General features: G+C 35.6%; 1 protein-coding gene across 1 annotated transcript in view; it reads left to right on the forward strand.

Moving 5' to 3' along the window:
• The window catches only part of GNAT3 (G protein subunit alpha transducin 3), a 55,737-nt gene that overhangs the window by 8,344 nt on the left and 26,449 nt on the right, over positions 1-20,944 (forward strand). Inside the window, exons 2-3 of the mRNA XM_045793385.2 lie at positions 14,228-14,270; positions 19,722-19,863. Coding sequence (XP_045649341.1) covers positions 14,228-14,270; positions 19,722-19,863 — 185 coding nt within the window. The remainder of the gene's footprint in view (positions 1-14,227; positions 14,271-19,721; positions 19,864-20,944) is intronic.

The following is a 20,944-nucleotide window of genomic DNA, read 5'->3' on the forward strand; positions in this document are numbered from 1 at the left end:
ATCATCTATGTTTCTAATGAAAATGGGCTTCTTTGGGGAAAACCACATAATTCTGTATTCTAGTTTCTTCCTTTTTCAGCCTAAAATGCATAGTAATAAGATAAGAAAGATGACATATTTTTAAAATACTTCTCAAAATCTAAAATGGCTCATAAACAAGTATAAAATCTGGAAGAGTGTTTAAATAAAATCTCATTAGAAAAGATAGTATGTAGCCCCAATATTTCTGACAACTGAAACATGCTTGGTTTGCCTGATAAGGTATTTTACGGATTTGTGATGCTTATTAGTATTCTATCACAGAAATAGGTACTCAGAGATACTAATAGTCATAGAAATATATTTGACACCATAAGTGTACTGATGTGATGTACAAAAAAAAAACAGTATTATTTACATTATATTTACGCTAAAATATTTATGTCGAATCTAACCAGATAACTATGGAATACTGGACATTATATAAAAAGTTACCTTAGACTTTATAAAACTGCTAATGTCATGAAAACAAAATAAAAACAATATGAAAATGGAAATACTCTAAGTTAAACAAATTTAAATAGAATAATAACCAGAGGGAATATATAAACCTTAACTGGATCTTGGATCCAAGAAATATAAAAGGTATGAAAAACATTTTTGGAACAATCAGATAAACTTGAATATAGAATATATCTTAGATCACATTTTGGAGTCATATAAATTTTCTCAAGTATGAAATTAGTATTGCGATTTTTATAGAAAAAAAAGACCTTATTCTTATGCATTCTGAAGTATTTATGGGTAAAGTGCTGTTTTCAAAGGTTCAGCAAAACAAAGCATATTTTATATATATATGTAAATACGTATATATTACTATATATGAAAGGAAGGAAACATGACAAAATAATAATTGGTAAAGGTTATAAAATATAGGTTTTGGGGGAGTGGAGGGAAGATGGCAGAGTAGTAGGAGGACGCTCAGCTTGCCTCGTTTCTTGGACACACAGAGATAATGGCTACATACATGCAACTAACGCTGACAATGAATGACCTGAAGCCTGGCTGAACAGACCTTTCACAGTTAATTGCTGAGAGGAGTCCACGTAGAAAAGAGCAGGAGGGGGTGGAGAGGCAGTTGTGAACCAAACCCCCGGTGAGACTAACCACAAACAGGAGGTTTGCACCACAAGTGCAGCAAAGCAAGCGGATTAAATTCCACCCCGGGCACCCCAGGAACTGGGGACGCACACTGGGAGGACAAATTTCCATAAGGTCTGGCTTTGAAAACCAGTGGGGCTTAAATCTGAGAGGTTTTACAATCAGTGGGTTTTAACTCGACTACTTTAAAAATCAGCTGGCTGAACTCTAGGAGAGTCACAAGGCAATAGGAAACAGAGTCCCTGCCCTTAAAGAGAGGCCCTCCAACCACACTGTGCAAGCAGCCCCAGCAGGGACTGGCACCGTTCCAAAATGATTCCTGTCTTGGGAAGAAGGGAAGATAACCCCCTACACCAGCACACCCACAAATTCTGCATCCCAGCTTCACAGCTGCCGCACAGGGAGCAAGCCCTGCTGCTGGGTGCGTCTGCACCCAAGGCATTGCAGCTGGCTAGGCAGGAAACAAGTGCAACTCAGTGATGACAGTAGGCACATGCAGCCACACAGGAGACACCTCTGGATCATCTGTTTCTGGTGACCGGGGGGCGGAGGGGGCACTGTGCTACAGGGCACCACAAGACCTCTGCTACACAGGGCCACTATTTCATAGACCAGGAAATGTAGCAGATCACCTTATTGCACAGAAGCAAACATAGAGTTAGACAAAATGAGACAGAGGAATATGTCTCAAATGAAAGAATAAGACAAAATCACAGCAAAAAAAGCTAACTGAAACAAAGATAAAGAGTATGTCTGGTAGAGAACTCAAAGTAATTGTCCTAAGGATACTCAATGGACTTGAGAAGAGTGGATAAACTCAGTGAGAGCTTTCACAAAGATACAAAATTTTATAAAAAAGAATCAGTCAGAGATGAAGCACTCAATAATGAAAATTTAGAAAATACTCCAGAGGGAATCAATAGCAGATTAGAGGATGCAGAATAAATCAGCAATGTGGAAGAGAGTAATGAACAGCAAAAAGAATCAAAAATGGGAATTGGTTAAGGGAACTCAGTGACATCATCAAGAGTAATCATGTCTGGGGGAGGAAACAAACATTCAGAACCAGGAATCACAGAAAGTCCTTAACAAGATTAACCCAAGGAGGTCCATGTCAAGACACATAATAATTAAAATAGCAAAAAGTAATGATAAAGAGAGAATTTTAAAAGCAGCTAGAAAAAAAGAAAACCATCATATACAGGGCAACCCCTTAAGGCTCTTGGCAGATTTTTCAGCAGAAACATTGGAGACCAGAAGAGAGAGGCATGATATATTCCAAGAAAGGTAAAAACCTGCCACCAAGAATACTATACCCAGCAAGGTTATCATTTGGAACAGAAGGAGAGATACAAAGCTTCCCAGATGAACAAAGTTGAGGAGTTCATCGCCACTAAATCAGCTTTACACGTAATGTTAAAGGAAATTCTTTGAGTGGAAAGAAAAGATCAAACTAGATGAAAATTATGAAAGAAAAAGATTTCACAGGTAAAAGTAAATACAGAGTAAAGGTAATGAATTACTTATAAAGCCAGTGTGAAGGTTAAAACATAAAAGCAGTAAAATCAATTATATCTACAAAAAATAAGTCAAGGGATAAAGAAAAGATATAAAGTATAACTTTATATACATAAAACATCAACGGGGGAGGGAAAATTTCATGTTTTTAGAATGCGTTTGGACTTAATGACTATTAGCTTAATACAGGCTGCTCTACATGTGAGATCTTATATATGAACCTAAAGGTAATCATAAATCAAAAACCTGTAACAGATACACAAAAAATAAAGAAAAAGGAATTCAAACATAACATTTAAAGAAAGCCATCAAATCACAAGGGAAGAGGGCAAGAGAAGAAAGGAACAGAGAACTACAAAAACAACCAGAAAACAATTAACAAAATGGCAATAAGTACATACCTACCAATAATTACTTTAAATGTAAATGGACTAAATGCTCCAGTCAAAAGATAGGGTGACCAAATGGATTAAAAAAACAAACAAAAGTCTGGGACCTGATGCCTTCAAAAGTAAATTCTACCGAACACTGACTGAATACCTATTCTTCTCAAGCTAGTCCAAACAATAGAAGAGGAAGGAAAACTTCCAAATGCCTTCTATGAGACCAGCATACTGTAATACCAAAACCAGACAAAGACACCACAAGAAAGAAAGAGAGAAAGAAAGAGAGAAAGAGAGAGAGAAAGAAAGAAAGAGAGAAAGAGAGAGAGAAAGAGAGAAAGAGAGAAAGAAAGAAAGAAAGAAAGAGAGAAAGAAAGAAAGAGAGCAAGAAAGAGAGAGAGAGAGAGAGAAGAAAGAAAGAAAGAAAGAAAGAAAGAAAGAAAGAAAGAAAGAAAGAAAGAAAGAAAGAAAGAAAGAAAGAAAAAAACTACAGGCCACTATCTCTGATGAACCATACCTACAAAAATCCTTAAATTGAATTCAACGATACATTAAAAGAATCATTCACCACAATCAAGTGGAATTTATTCCAGGGAGGCAAAGGTGGTTCAATATTCACAAAATCATTGTGATATATCACATTAATAAGGGAAAGGATAAAAAACATATGATCATCTGAAAAAGCTTTTGACAAAATATAATACCCATTCATGGTAAGAACTTTTAACAAAGTGGGTCTACATGAAACATACTCAATGGTGAATAACTAAAAACTTTTCCTCTAAGATCAAGAACAAGATGAAGATATCCACTTTACAACTTTTATTCAACACAGTACTGGAAGTTCTGGGCACAGCAATCAGACAAGAAAAAGAAATAAAATTGGTAAGGAAGAAGTAAAACTCACTATTTGCAGATGACATGTTACGATATGTAGAAACACCCAAAGATTCCACCAAAAATATTACTAGAATTGGTAAATGAATTCAGTAAATTTGCAGGATAAAAAATAAATATACATAATCAGTTTCATTTCTATACACTAACAATCAAGTAGCAGAGAAATTAAAAAAAAAAAAAAGCCCCATTTATAACTGCCCCCAAAAGAATAAAATAGCTAGGAATAAGTTTCACCAAGGCAGTGAAAGACCTGTACTCTGAAAACTATATGATATTGGGGAAAGAAACTGAAGACAGCACAAAGCTATGGAAAGCCATACCATGCTCATGCATTGAAAGAATTAATGCCATTAAAATGCCTATACTACCCAAAGCAATCTACAGATTCAATACAATTTCTAGCAGAATACCAGTAGTATTTTTCACAGAACTAGAATAAATTATCCTAAAATTTATATTAAATCAGACTCTGAATAATGAAAGCTATTTTGAGAAAGAACAAAGCTGGAAGCATCACAATCACAGATTTCATCATATACTATTGAGCTTTAGTATTCAAAATAGTATGGTACTGGCACAAAATAGACAAATAGATCAATGGAACAGGATAGAGAGCCAAGAAATAAATGCACACCTACATGATCAATTAATCTATGACTAAGGAGGTGAGAATATACAATGGGGAAAAGACAGCTTTTTCAATAAATGGTGCTGGGGAAAGTAGAGAGTTACATACAAAAGAATGAAACTAGACCACTTTCTTATTACACCATATACAAAAATAAACTCAAAATGGATTAAAGACTAAATGGGAGACCTGAAACCATAAAACTCCTCGAAAAAACATAGGCAATGATCTCTTGGATATTGCTCTTGGCAATTTATTTATGGAAATGTCTCCTCAGGTAAGGGGAAAAAAAGCAAAACTAAGCAACCGGGACTACAACAAAATAAAACACACACACATACATACACATACACACACACACACACACACACACACACACACACACACACACACTTGCACAGCAAAGGAAACCAACAAAAAAAGGCAACCTAGTGAATGAGAGAAGATATTTGCAGATGTTATTTCTGATAAGGGGTTAATATCCAAAATATATAAAGACCTTATATAACTCAATACCAATTCATCATCATCATCCAATTAAAAAATGGACAGAGAACCTGAATAGATGTTTTTCCCAAGACCTACAGATGGCCAACAGACACATTAAAAGATGCTCAACATCACTAATCATCATTAGCGATGCAAATCAAGACCATGGGACGTAGGGAAATGCAAACCAAAAGCATGGTGACCTATCACCTCGCACCAGTCAGAAACGCTAGTATCAAAAAAGACAAGAAATAACCAGTGTTGGCAAGAATGTGAAGAAGGGAACCTTCACGCACTATTGGTGAGAATGGAAATTGGTGCAGCCACTATGGAAGACAGCTTGGAGTTTCCTCAAAAAATTAAAAATAGAAATGTTGTATGATCCAGTAATTTCACTGCTGGATATTTACCCAAAGAAAATGAAAACACTAATTTGAAAAGACATATGCACCCGTCTATTTATTGCAACATTATTTACAATAGGCAATATATAAAAGCCATCCAAGTTGTCTATCAATTGGTAAATGGACCAAGAAGATGCGATAAATACAATGGACTCTTACTTGACCATAAAAAAGAGTGAAATCTTGCCGCCTGCAACATGAATGGACCTAGAGGTGTCATGCTAAGTGAAACAATACAGAGAAAGATGCATACCATATGATTTCACTATGTGGAATCTAAAAAACAAAACAAACGAACAAAAACCAAACAGACTCTTAAATACAGAGAAATGGTTGTTGCCAGAGAAGCAGTGGATTGGGAGGATGGACAAAACAATGAAGAGGATTACAAACTTCCAGTTACAAAATAAATAAGTCACAGAGATGAAAAGTACAGCATAGGGCATATAGGGAATATAGTCAATACTACTGTAATAACATTGTATGGTGACAGATGGTGATTACACCTATTTTGATGAGCATTTATTATATACTCAATATATGCCATTGAATAATGTACAGAATTGTTGAATCAATAGGTTGTATACCTCAAATTAATATAACATTGTGTGTTAATTATACTTCAATTTAAAAAATAAAATAGAGGTTTCCAATGTACTCTTTTCTCAAACAACTGCAATTCCCAGATTATTAGAATTAAATATCTGGGAAAAACAAGTGTACACTGAGATACTGTTTATTATCTGGCAAAAGAAAATATACAAATTTATCTACAAATTCAGTCTGACTTTACAAGTAAATCCTACCAGATATCTCATGAACAAATCATTTAAAAATTACATAAAGAAAGAAATACTTCTTAACATGTGTTATTTGATAACCTTGAAAACAAAATTTAACAGACAGTGACAGGTCAATTTCCCTCCTCAGAAACATAAAAACAAAGACCAAAGCCAGTATTAGCAAGCTGATTCTAGCAATGTATAAAATGTAAAAAAAAAAAAAAAAAAAAAAAAAAAAGTGTGTTGTGGGGGTGGTGGAGGGAGTTATCCCAAGAATACATGGTTAAAATAGTATTAGAACATTAATCTCATTCACTACATTATCGCATAAAAGAGAAAAATTATAGTTTTGTTAGAACCTGAACCCAAAACAAACAATAAACTTCTTTCATCTATTCCTGATAAAAACTCTTATCAAACAAGCTGTAAAGGCAAATCCATTAACCAGGTATGTACAAAACCCTCAGTGGATGTCATCGCTAACTACTGTTAGCCCTGTTTACTACACCGCTAGCACTGTTGACTACAAATAGTGAACAAGGGGGGCGCCTGGGTGGCACAGCGGTTAAGCGTCTGCCTTCGGCTCAGGGCGTGATCCCGGCGTTATGGGATCGAGCCCCACATCAGGCTCCTCTGCTATGATCCTGCTTCTTCCTCTCCCACTCCCCCTGCTCGTGTTCCCTCTCTCGCTGGCTGTCTCTATCTCTGTCAAATAAATAAATAAAATCTTTAAAAAAAAAAAACAAAAAACAAATAGTGAACAAGGGCTAATGATGATTCAGGGCCTTGACGCAGTTTCCTGCCCCTCACCCTTTCCTATTCAATGCTCTTATCAGGGATTTGGGTGAAGGTGGATAGGCAGCATTTCACACTCAAATAAGATCCAGAGTTTAGCAACATTTACTGACAGACGGTCAAAATTCTAACTTCAACTACCAAAAATGACTGGTCCAAATAAAAATGGAATTTAACAGAGATCTTCACCTGAGGTTTAAAAAAGATGATACATGCACAGTATGTATGTGGAAGAATCTGTTTGCTAAGAGGCAGTGTGGAATAAAAGCATAAAAATTTTAAATACTCCAAACTCAATATAGGTAAAGAATATGATAAAGCTACAGAAAAAAGAAAGAAAAGAAAGAAAGGAAAGAAAAGAGAGGAAAGAAAGGAGGAAGGAAAGGAAAGGAAAGGAAAGAAAGAAAAGAAAAGGAAAGAAAAGAAAAAAGAAAAGAGGAATGAATCATGGTCCGAATTAAGTGTTCTATTTAAAAACAAGTACCAAGAGCAAGGGCAGCCTAGGTTACATTCCTATCCTACTACATCAGAATATCAGTGCTGTTGATAACCTCCTGAAATCTACGGCACAATTTTCAGTACCAGTATTGCAGACACTGGCTTTCACACGGAGCTCAGTTCCGAGTGGAAAGGGGTCTAAATATCATGTTCCACATGAAAGGATTAAAGGAACAGAACATATTCAACTTGCAGTCTCTTTGAAAAGAGACAGAGCATGCTTCAATTAGGAGAAAATGTTGAGGACTCGCCATAAGTTAAAGTATGTCCTGGGTATTTCATATCTCTAATTTAACCTGCCCGGGCCCTAAGAGGTAGATATTAATAGCCCCATTTTATAAAAGAGAAAACGGACTCTCTGATTAAATTTGATCGAGATATCCAAAGTCAGAAATAACTGCGAGCCCACATTTGTTCAATTCTAAAATGCTTACCACATTTCCTACCCAGATTTGAAGGGCTGTCACGTGGGAAGAGTCCGGTAATTTTGTTGTTGCTCCGTAAGAAAGAGGAAGAGTCAGTGCAATAAAATTAAGTTGGTTCAAAAGAGCTACCCTAAGAACCTTCCATGCCTGCCATCTATAAATGAATGACAAGCATACCAGTATCTATGAAAAGTACACTGCTTTCATATTATTTAAAATGAAGGAATTTAAAATAATTTGTGTTGAAATCGTATTGATATTGACATTGCCAGTACTTATTTAAAAGCAACATTACAGCATTAATATGGGAGTCAGAAGACACAGTTTCTCCATTTTAAGGTAGATGTGGGACTTTGGGTGAGTATCACAATTTCTACTAGACCCATTTTTCTCACGCATAAAGAGATATGCATAGTTGGTTGATTTCTGAGGGTTTATGCTACTGCACAATTGTGTGATTTTTAAAACCACCTACAAGAGATCTTATGCAGGATAACAAGTTGAAATGCTTATTCTCATTTTGCCTCTTTTAGCAAATGAACAATCAAGCCTGGTGTTCAGCTGAAGTTCAGTTACAAGTATAGATACCATGTAGCTTTAAAATTGTTTTTAATATTTGCAAGTGAAAATGTGGAATAAAATCTCTAATTCTTAGGAATAATTTATGAGTATTACAATATGAGGCATAAACCTAAATATTTAATTATTTGAAACATTATCCACTTCCAAGAAATAAAATTCCCTTAGTACCCCTTGACCCAGAAAATATTTTAGTGATGACCAGCTTGGAAGGAAGAGATTATTTCAGGACGCCCTCAGCCTATGTGAACACGCTGTTTTGATGTCTATATTTGACTCTGTAACATGATCTCATCGTACAAGAATGGAATGGCTGCTGTGAACTATGACCCAGAATCATTGTGAGAATGGGACTTGATAATTTATTTCGGAAATAACTTTATAATAAAGTTTCAGATAATAAGTAAGATTTTAGAGTGACTTTTCTTTAGGAATTTTCCTGTTAATGCTGTAGCTGACTATACTGGACCTTCATATAGAAGACTGGAGTCACTACATAGAGCAAGAAATGTCCCAGATACTTTTTGTAAAGTCTTCCAAAGAAAATACTCTTATTTCATATGTAGTTTCATTAAAAAAAAAAAAAACCTACATACTATTTTTTAAACATGGCTGGTTATTCTGCTTACCCAAGGAAGGTCATGAAGGATAAACAAAACTAGAAAGAATCATTTTATAGTAAGATACCCTCTAGACTCAAAATAATTTTGGAAACATGCCAGATCTTAGTGTTGTATGATTACCAATATAAGTAATAGTCAGAGATGAGTTCCTTTTCTCAGTCTGATTTTCTCCAAAGTTCTTTCTCCCCAATATTTCCATTCTGATTAAACAAAATATAACACAAAATACACTTGCATAAAAAAGCAAGGGAGTTCCTACTGGGCCCACTGGCTTTCCTCCCACATCCCTATGACTCTGTCATTTTCCATATAGCAAAATCAATATAAATCAATATAAGTATAAATATGGAGAAGTGAGATAGTCTCCAAATCTGTCACCTCTAGAGGATGATGCTATAATTTCTAATGTCCACCGCATCTACTGTTAGAGAATTTAAAACAAAACTACCAGGAACAGTTTTATAATCTTGCCAGGAAACTTTTTTATTTTTCCAAAGTGATGCACAGCCTGGAGCGAAATAGCAAATTTTTGAATCCAGCAAACCAAGATATTGTACAAAGCTCATTGATTTGCTCTTACCACGGCTGCAAACAAGCAATGCTCAGCCATGCAAAATAATATAGCCGGTTGTCTTCTGATGATAGGTGAGGTGGTATTTTAATGTGATTTTTATTTGATCCCCAAAAGTTTTACTCTTGGACATAGCAGTCTCTATTAAATGAGATGGTTTTGCCCCATCGGTCAGTTCATGTTTGATTACATTTTTAAAAGTCTACAAAGAAAGATTAGCAAAGAGTTGTGGTCGATTTTGCATTTGTCAATTTTTACGCTGTGTGGTGTAGACCACACTAGTATAAAGCCGTAAGGAGAATTATGCTGGAGGCTTACCCAAGAGGAAGAATCCATTTAATCCCACCAGGCAATAAAATTTCATTTCTCACAGCTTTACCACTCTGATTATCCTTGCTATATATATGGGTGGGCAGCTGTTTCAGATAACTGCAGAACTAGACACAGTTAGGCCGAGACAATACAAATTTGCTGTGAAGTAGAATTAAATTTGGGGGTCGTATCTGTTTATCACGGCTTAAGAAAAGTGCCTATCAGGCAAAATGTTGCAATGTGAAAAATATAATACACAAGACAGGGGGCAAAATTTTATTTTTGAAGCATGAATTTAAAGAATTCATTTATTTCATTGAAATTCTACAATTAGGCACTCCTCTAGGTGCATTTAGATATATCCGGGAACAAAACAAAGACCCCCGCCCTGTGCAGTGGACCTCACAGCATTGGAAGACGAACAAGAAAAATTAAAAACAGCATGTGAGTGATTTGTAAGTTTGTAGAATAAGATAAGCGCTAGGAAAAAGTGGACCAGGGAAAATAGAATAAAGTGGGTGACAGTGGAGTTAAAAATTGAAACAGGGTAGTCAGGGTCCTCCAATTCAATATATATTTTGATACACATTTAAATAAAATTCTGAGATTCGGGGTTACCAAAAGTCGTATTACTTTTGCTTAGGTAAAAACAGAGGTAAAACAAGGCAGTTGACTGCCATGCTAGTAAGGGATGTGTATTTATTAGTTTTCCTGAATTCGGATTTTTCCTGGGAAATTTTCAAACTGCCTTAGCTGTGGTACTTTGAAATCGGTCCAAAATTAACAGGCACGCTGAGACTTCGAAGATGTCCTGTGACCCAGTTTTTGGAGCTGCCAGTAATATCAAGGCCCTTGCTTCTCTTCAAGATACAGAAATCAGGATAACAAAGCCCAAAAATCTACTCATTGGTATTTAATTTAGGTCTCTGGTCAATACTTTATTTTAATGTCCTATTTGCATGCATAAGGGTTAGTTGTAACCTGAGGATACATTCTAAAAACTATGATTTCATATCAATTACAAAATACTGACTGTCCCCCCAATACTTTCGATATTTATTGGTGATCGTATCTAAAAATTTTATGAACAAACTTGTATTATCAGGGTTTGCCCACTTTGGTGACTCTCTGCTTTTCTCCCATCTGTAAAATCAGAACATTCAAAGTTCAAGTGGTTGCCCGAATTTGCTCCTTCCTTACCTCCTCCTTCACGTGTCTGGGACTCACAGATAAATACACTAAAAAGTCTTTCTTTCTATCCCATTTTATACTCTATACAATAGGCCCTACATATTGCAGTAATTTCAACCAAATTTCCCCATCATTTTCACTCACGAGTCATACCCATTTGTAGACTCTTCATAGGGCAGCCGTCCTCACATTAGCTATTTTAATCAACAGCCTTCCATGAACATTCCTGAGTCCCACTGCATTTATCCTGTTTAAAATGTAACTATAAATATGTAATGTCCAACTTTATGTAACACACATTAATGATACTATGGTACTATTAGACCTTTAAAATCGTTGGTGTTTTATGTTCTGTCTTCTTCTGGATAATGACCTACAATGTTGTTGCTCTGAGTTGGTGACCGTGTGTTTTTTAAACAAGATTATTGAGATAAAATCTACATATAATAAACTACAAATACTGAAAGGTACGACTTGATGAGTTTTGACAGATGTACACATCCACGAAATCATTATTACCATGATTAAAGATGCTGAACATTTTCATCACCCCCAAATTTTCCTCATGTGCCTTTACAATCCTTGCCTTTCTCCTCTCCCACGAGTAGGAAGCACTGGTCTGCATTCTGTCAGTATGCTTTGGTTTGTACTTTCTAGAGTTTTATATAAATGAAACAAGTATACTACAGAATATACGGGATAAATATACTTTTGTGTGTCTTCTCTCACTCAGCATAACTAAGTTTATTAATGTTGCGTGAGTCAATAGTATGTTCCTTTTTACTGCTTGCGCATTTCATTATAAAGATATGCTACATTTTATTATCCTTATTAATGGCCCTTTGGGTATTAACTGCTCTGGACCTGTCAGAGCTTTTATGAACATTCATGTACAAATCCTTGTGAGGATGTACATTTTCATTTATTTGGAGTAAAGCCCTAAGAGTGTAATGACTGGATCGTAATAGGTTTATGTTTAACATATTAGGAGCTGCCAGCTGTTTTGGAAGTGGCTATACTATGTACTTTTCTACCAGCAATGGTAGAGCCTTCCAGCTGCTCCACATCCTTGTCAATACTTGGTATTGTGACTCTTGAATTTTAGCCAATTTTACTGCATATGTAATGCCATCTCTCTATGGAGCCATTTGCACTTCCTGGATTACTAGTGATATTGAGCCTCTTTTCATAAGATTACTGGTCATATATCTTTTTTTGAGAAGTATCAGTTCAATTTTTTTTTGCCTAATTTTTACTGGATTTTTAGGTCTTCTCATTATGAACTCTCAACCATAGTTTTTGTAAATTTGGGTACCTGTCCTTTGCCTGACATACATGCTGTGAATGTTTCCTCCTAGTCAGTGGCTTGTCATTTCATTTTCTTGATAGTGTTTGGGGAGCAAATATTTTTAACAATGAACAAGTCCAATTTATCAATTTTCAACTTTTTGTTGTTTGGGGTTTTTTTTAATGTCTTATTTAAGAATATTTTGGCTACTTCAAGTTTGGAACGATTTTTCATCTCTACATTGCTCTAGCACTTTTAGAGTCTCATTATACACACAAACACATACATGTTTATGAATCAATTCAAATTAATTTTGGCCTTGTTGTCATATAAAAGTCAGTGTTGTTGGTCCACATGAACACCCAGTTGCTTCATCACCATTCATCTAGTACATGTAGGGTATTCTTGACACTGTTCTCTTTACAAAACACTGCAGAATTTCTTTCATCCTTGGATTCTTAAGTACATTGCTTTATGTTTTATTTCGCATGGTAGTTAGAAGGTAAGTTCATGCTTATTATGTCATTATGGTCTTCTAATAATCTTTAAGGTAAATATTCTCAGTTTATAGATAAGGAAATTAAGGGGCTAACAAATTTACCAAAGATACCGCAGCTGCACCCAAACGCACATGTGTGCACACATGGGGACAGAGCCAAACCCTCAAACCTAGGTCACTTCATTTCAGTACTTCTTGGGTTTCATTTCCCAAGTCAACACTCATTAATGGCAAAGGACACTCAAGAAATATTCTCAAAAGGCCTTGAGACATAGCCAGAAACGATTAGATATTTTCATCAAAGTTTCATCTATTTTAAAAATCATGTGAATTTTGGGGCGCCTGGGTAGTTCAGTTCGTTAAGCATCTGCCTTTGGCTCAGGTCATGATCCGAGGGTCCTAGGATCAAGCCCCGCATCAGACTCCCTGCTCAACAGGGAGTCTGCTTCTCCCTTTCCCTCTGCCCTTCCTTCCTGCTCATTCTCTAATAAATAAAATCTTTAAAAAAAAAAATCATGTGAATTTTGCATCTCTTTATACAATCTTTGCCAAACATACCAAAATAAAGTTGCATATTTTGTATCATCAACTAAAATAAACATTCCAGGTAAATGCAATTGGTTTTCTATGGTATTACTGCCACCCCTTGTTCCTCCCCCTGGAGTGTATAATCCATTTTCAGATACTCCCACATCATTGTCACCTGCAGGCTCTTCAGATTTGCTTAGTGTTGTTATTGTTATTAACTTTCCTTTATTTAAGCAGAGGAAAAAACATCTATGTACTAATGTAAACACAATGATAAAGACTAGAGTCCATTCTTCAATTAGAATAGGCTTCAAACAGTTCTGGAAATAAAAAGACAATTGTCTAATGTTCTTTTTTTATTGCTATTTAATCTAATAGGATATATGAGGAGACATTCTGGGAGAGTATACATTCCTTGTTTTTGAAGATAGCCTTTACCTTGAAGCCAGACCTGTATCTGAATTTAACATCAATATAGAGGGGTTTTATTTTCTTCTGTTCTCCTAGAAAGTAGGCAGCTAATACCTTTCAAGACGTGACAGAGATTATTTTCCTTCTTTATATAGGAGAGTTGTCTGGTCAAGATTTACCCACAAGAAAGTGACAATCCCAGGTGTTATTATCTCAATGAACTTAGTGTAGTAATTGATGACACTCCCCTCTTTCTGTTGCAGGTGCAGGAGAATCCGGAAAAAGTACAATCGTTAAACAAATGAAGTACGTATTCACTCTTCTAAATGTTTGCTATTTAAAGTCTGTGTACTTGACCAGTCCGAAAAGAAATACTTTGGGAGAATCGATGTATATGCAGGTAGTAGCAAACCTGTCATATTTCCTGTGCAAGCCTCCCTCCTATCCTTTAGCAGGGAGCATAACTCATGGGTGGTATTTTAATTTCCATTTTTCTTCCAAATTTTGCCTCTCAACAAGATGAATACTCAAAGCAGGCATGTTTTAAATATATGAATCTGGGCGTAATCTAGGCTTCAGCATTGCGGGTATAAGCCATAAACATTTCAAAGTATGTCCATTGATTTCCCATTGAATTTAAAAAGAAATGGTATTTTTAACCTAATTGGCATTTTGCCTACCTGGGAATAAAGTGCTTAAAGTTATTACTATCATGGATTCCAATTTATTTTTGCACTCTTTTCTCTGCTTTTTAAAAATCTTTTTATAATGAAATAACTAGACGTGGATTTCTTAATGAGACAACAAATACAAAAGCTTTAAAATTCAAGAATATAATGTCTAAACGAATAAAATTTCAATTGGTAAGTGGAGATGATTATGTAAAACCTCATATCTCTGTCACTGCTGGAGAATTTAAAGGACAACTATTGTTATAGGAAAAGAAGATAATCATTTTTTTGGCTTATTTTTCATTCTGTGTTGGAGGATCTTGTTCTTTGGAATATGTCACATGAGGGCATCATCCCGGTCAATAATGTGATTGTCTATTTAGAATCTAAATCCCTGGTCTTTTCTTTATTTTCAGGTAATAATGTCATTCAAGTTCCATACTAACAATTATTTAAAGTCCCACTTTTGGAATTTCCTGACATATGTACTTGCAACCAAATTTTTTACTTTTCTTCTGTCTTTGAAGAACAAGACCCTCCTTTCTCTTGATCATTGCTCAGACTGCTTTTGGGTTCTCAGCTTCATCCGTGTACCCAAATCATCTCACACCGCCCCATTACACTCCCCATCACACTCCCACTGTGTTCACCTGTTCTTTTCTTTCTGGTTCTAATCATGCTCAAATCCCTCCTGTCCTTTCTACCTGTCCAGTCTCTATGAACTTAAGTGCAGTAAAACAAGACATAACCAATTATGTGGCTATCTCACAATTAAAACTTTTAAATATATTAAGCCATAAATAAAATTTAAAAAGAAAACTAGAAAAAATATCTATAATAAATATGATAAATAATTGAGTATCATAAAAAGTCATATAGATTGGTAAGAAAAATAAGCTGCCCAATATATATAAATGGGAAGAGACTATGAACAGACAATTCACACAAGACAAAATTGAAATATCTCTTTAAAGCAATAAGGAGCTATTCTTCATCTTAGTAAACTAAAAAACAAGAATTTTAAATAATATTACCCAATAAGGGTGAGGTTTTGAGACGTTAATATTTCTCTTTACTACCAGGAAAATAATTTGTTATAACAAATTTATAGAAGTAATTTTTTTGCAATCTACATAGGAAACTGGGAAAATAATACTGATCTAAATATATTTCTGAGAATTTTAGTAAAATAATTTATATTTGAAAAAGCACAAAAATAAAATAATTTAAACATGAAAATATGAACATTTATGCACCAAGAGATTTAGATTAGTCTTACTTAAAATAATGAAACATGAGATAGAATAAAGTACCCTAAATGAAAATAAAACGTAAGGAAGCAGATTGCAAAAGTATGGACAATTCACCTTTCAATTGCAGTGTTTTGCACCCATTACAAGTTGTATGTATATGAGCAAGTTTTAATAGCAGAAAATACTTCGCCAGGGCGCCTGGGTGGCACAGCGGTTAAGCGTCTGCCTTCAGCTCAGGGTGTGATCCCGGCGTTATGGGATCGAGCCCCACATCAGGCTCCTCTGCTATGAGCCTGCTTCTTCCTCTCCCACTCCCCCTGCTTGTGTTCCCTCTCCCGCTGGCTGTCTCTGTCTCTGTCGAATAAATAAATAAAATCTTTAAAAAAAAAAAAAGAAAAGAAAAGAAAAGAAAAGAAAAGAAAAGAAAAGAAAAGAAAAGAAAAGAAAAGAAAAGAAAAGAAAATACTTCGCCAGCTGAATAACTAAGATTCAAAATTGCATAAACATCTTTACCTCAATTATGACAAAATACAGGTTTTTTTTTAAATGGAAGAATATAGGCCAATGTCCAGTGATATTTATTTCTCAATACTGGGATTTGAAGTTACATTGCACCTTCATTTTGAATAGTGCTGGGCTTTTCACATTTCTCACAACGAAGAAGTATTGCTTCTGTTATTAACAAAGAGTCTCCTCGGTCTATCTCCTTCCTTCCTTTTCTCAGTAGACTCCATGAAGAATAGTCTGCACCAGCGTTCTTCACTCTTCCACCTGCCGTTTACTCTTAAATCATTTCCACTGCTCCTGCCTCGGGCCTGCCCCATCAATTGCCCTTATAAACATCAATATTATCTCCTAACTGCCATTGTGTCTGCAATGCTCATGAGTTCCTATTTTAATTCCATTCGACTCCACTGGGCTTTTCTCTTCTAAAACTTCACCCTGGCTTTTAGAATAACTCTCCGAGTTTTCTTCCTAATTGCCTGCTTTACTCTGATTCTTTGACCACATCCCAACTGCTGGTGTATCTCATGCACTTGGCCCCCTTCTCTGCTTTCTCTATACCCTCAAATGAAAACTACTAAGGTACAGTGGTTTTCATTCTCATCTTCAAGCAGACTGTCCCAGAATATTTCTTTCAAATTCACTTTATCTAAACTAGGGAAGCAGGTACAACTACCTCCACAGTCTATGGATAGGTCCAAAACAGAATGAACAACACTAAGTTGTCTCCCCATCTGGCCTCCATGTCCCTACAATGAATTACAGCAGCGGCCTCTAGAGCAATTAATCTGGGTGTAGATATGCTGACATGCATTTTCTAAGTTTTGCCACATCTACAACTTTTGTCTTCAAGGGTGTCATTTGTCCCTATTTTCACTGCCTTAGCTTAAAAACCCTGCATTTCTGAACTGGATTAATACAATACCCTGCAAAGCGCTTTTTCCCTCCCTCCTCTTTCTTCCACTGCAGTATCCACACCAACACCAACTGATTTCTTTAAAAAGAAAACTATCTCTTTCCTGAATTGTACTCGGCATGAACTATCAAGAACAGACTCCTTGAAGGATACATAAGACACTTTAGAATCCAGCTCTCATCTGTCTCTTCTTTCTAATGTCCCATGACTTTCCCCTCCCTGCTTTCTACACTGGAAATGCTGAATGCAGAGTTCCGTGGACGACCGTGGGCATACAGATTAGCGGCTAAGATCACAGGCTCCCAAATGGGACTGCGTTCCTTGCCCAACCACACCGCGTACTGAATAAGTTAGGGGTAGTTCCTTCATTTATCCGTGCCTACATTTCTTTCCTGTAAAATGTAGGTAATCATTTTACCTACTCTAAAGGACTTATTGCAAGAAATGAGAAGACGTCTATCTAAAGCACTTCACACGGCGGTTGGCACATCCTGAAAGCTTGATAATTAACCATCTATTTGGTCACACTGATCCTTCTGCCTAGAATGCTCTTCCTGTGCACTATCTGGAAGTAACTTCTTGAAAACTCAACTGATCATCACTGCTCCCAGGCAGTCTCCCGTGATCTCCTACACCTACTCCCAATAAAGTTTATCACTTTTTCTTTTCTAGTTTACTGTACCACTTGGAGATATTGTTACTATATCCTATCACACTGCACAAAAATGGATTTTATGCTCTACCTTTCTATAATCTAGTACTGTCCAACAGAACATGCTGTGATGACAGAAGATTCTCTACCTGGGCTCTCCAATATGGCAGCTCCCAGTGATATTAAGCATTTGAAATGTGGCTGTTAAGCATTTGAAATGTGGCTAGTGGGAATGAGGAATCAATTTAATTTTAATTAATATCTAGTGGCTACTATATTGGACAATGGAACTCTAGTCTATAGGTTTTTGGGGAGGAGAGAAAGTATAATTCATTCTTTTCAGCACATAATGCAGCATGTTACAGAAAATCCCCAGTGGAAGCTCATTAATTGGAACCAATTTAGGAATCAACTTGTAAAAAGCAAGTAAAAAGCAAGTAAAAAGCTCCATCTCACAGAGATGTAATTATGCAGTCCCTAGAAAAACAATGCTGCTTAAAGTCCCACTACAACTGGATTTTTTAAAGTATGCTTTTGCCACTTTGCCTTATCCTATGATGAAAAGATAGGAATCAGAACTTGTTCCAGAAAGCAACCCTAAATGCCCCCATGTTCACTGGTAACTTTCCAATTTGTTTTTGAAAAAGAACTGAGATCTCTTTAATGAATTTATTCTTGATCTATCCACAGACATTTACTGCATTTTTCTACACCTTTAGTTGTCTACTTTATTTACTTAATAATTTGTTTAATACAGCTAGACATGGCCATGGTTAATAGAAATACAGCAATAATTGGCAAGCAAATATCAAAAAACAATCAATAATGCCACAGGGGCTACCTCTACTCTTTTCACTACAGAAATTCTAGTATTTGAAAGTTTTAATATCTTGGGGAGCATCTGTATTCTTTTCCCCCTATGCTAAAGCCTCTCTGTGTGTAGATAAAACACAAATCCTTCAGAATATGACCTCCAAAATGATGCCTAATGTACACATAGCACTTCAAAAACAACAGCAAGAAACAGAAAGGAGCAAGAATATATTATACAATAAAGACGCAATCAAGTAATTAGCATATACAGAGATTTTAGCTTTTGAAGGTAAATCTATTTTAATCTATTATCGCAAAACTAGAAAACTTTGAGGTCTGAGTGAGTTGAAGGAAAAGAAGAGTTCAGCCAAATAAAGTGAGCCTTTCAACATTGAGAACTCATGGCACATACACAGATGGAAAAGTAACAAGGGATTTAACAACAGGTTAATTACCTACATTTAAAAAAAGGATGCCTTTGTTACTGCTATAAATAGAAAGCAGGCACTCCTATTTTCCAGTGTGTCTTAAGTGGTAGGAAAAGAAATGTTCTGCTAAATTACTTTGCTTCCTCTAGACATCACATTATAAAGACTAGCTTCAGAACTCTGTATGTATCTTTGTCCTGGGAATCTGGAAAATTTTCTTTTGAAAATAAATAAGATTTCTAAGTAAAATTCTCATGATTTACTCATTTTAAATGCTGGTTTACCTAGGTCCTCTTTATATTTAGCACGAGGAACTCAGAAAGAAATTATTGTATTAAGTCCCAATGATGATGATAAAAGTCCAAAGCCATAAAATTGCTCAGATTTAACCCATCCATATGGACAATATTTTTTGTAACAAATATATACTGTAATTTTCTTCAAGCAAAGTATTGTTGATGTATTTTGATATTAAAAAAAATTGCTCAACTCACAAAAGCTTTTCATGTTTAAATTATAGGATCATCCATAAGAATGGTTACAGTGAGCAAGAATGCATGGAGTTCAAAGCAGTAGTTTACAGTAACACATTGCAATCCATCCTAGCTATTGTGAAAGCCATGACTACCCTTGGGATTGATTATATAAATCCCACAAGTGCGGTAAGTATGCAAATAATGACAGTTGTAGTCCTACAATGGAGTTTGACCCATAAAACAGAACTAAATTTGTAGTACTAATCTACACCAAAAATTTAGGAATATAAAATATGAATTTGGGGAACTTTAATTCTGTTTAGTGTAAGATATCCTTTTTTTTCTTTAAATGAAATTTTCTGTGTGCCATAATCTTATTCAGCATTAACTGTTCCTTGGAATCAAACCTTTGATTACTTTACAGTGTTAATTTTTTTAAAAAGAATTCAAAATTGTGAGACTAAGTAAGATGTTTGTATAATAAATAAGCTCAAGTAGTTAAGAGTTATGTTCATAAGGTAGCATCTGAACAGTTCCATTTCATTCTATTCTATATTTTGTACTATAAGTATTTTATGTTAAAATACATTAAAAACCCACTTAGTTTCAAACAGTTTACTTGCCAACAGATTGAACAATTTTAGCTGACAAATGGAACATATAGCATTCTCCAAAGAACAATAGTTAACCACACGCAAAAAAGGAGCAATAGTGTACAATCAACAGGAAAACGCTCATTTCCATTTGTCCTGTCCTGGAGCAGCTGGTTGCCCCCGGATGATATCAACTGAACTGCTCCCAGTGTAACTTGGATGCCTTGTACACTAACAATAAGAAAGAGAGGAACAGCATGTTAAGTATGGAGAAGAGTATGACCCTTGTACTTTCCTCTTCCTACCTCTCCAGGAGTTTAGGGTTAGACCATGTAAATTACCATTTGGATGCTATTAGGATGAAAAGAAAAATACCTCTTTCATGCTGTTAATTTAAAAGGAAATGGTAAACCCTCAACTTGTTCTGCCATTTTCCAACAAAGAGCACAGAAATTCTAAGTATGTCCTTAGGGCAGATGCTTTGTAAAGCAGAGTCAGGAGTTTAGCTAGGCTCTTCCATTTTTACCTTTCCTCAAACTTGGCTCCAGTAAGTCACCTTCTTCGTTAGGTTCCAGTTTCCCTCTCACATGTAGGAGGAGAACCTGAAGAGCTCAACTCCAATATCCTTGCATTCTTTATCATTCCAGGACTTGCTGATCCCCTTTTTATTTAAG

Source organism: Ursus americanus, chromosome 3, assembly GCF_024610735.1.
Source record: "Ursus americanus isolate L20-20 chromosome 3, mUrsAme1.1.p, whole genome shotgun sequence".
NCBI classification, from domain to species: domain Eukaryota; kingdom Metazoa; phylum Chordata; class Mammalia; order Carnivora; family Ursidae; genus Ursus; species Ursus americanus.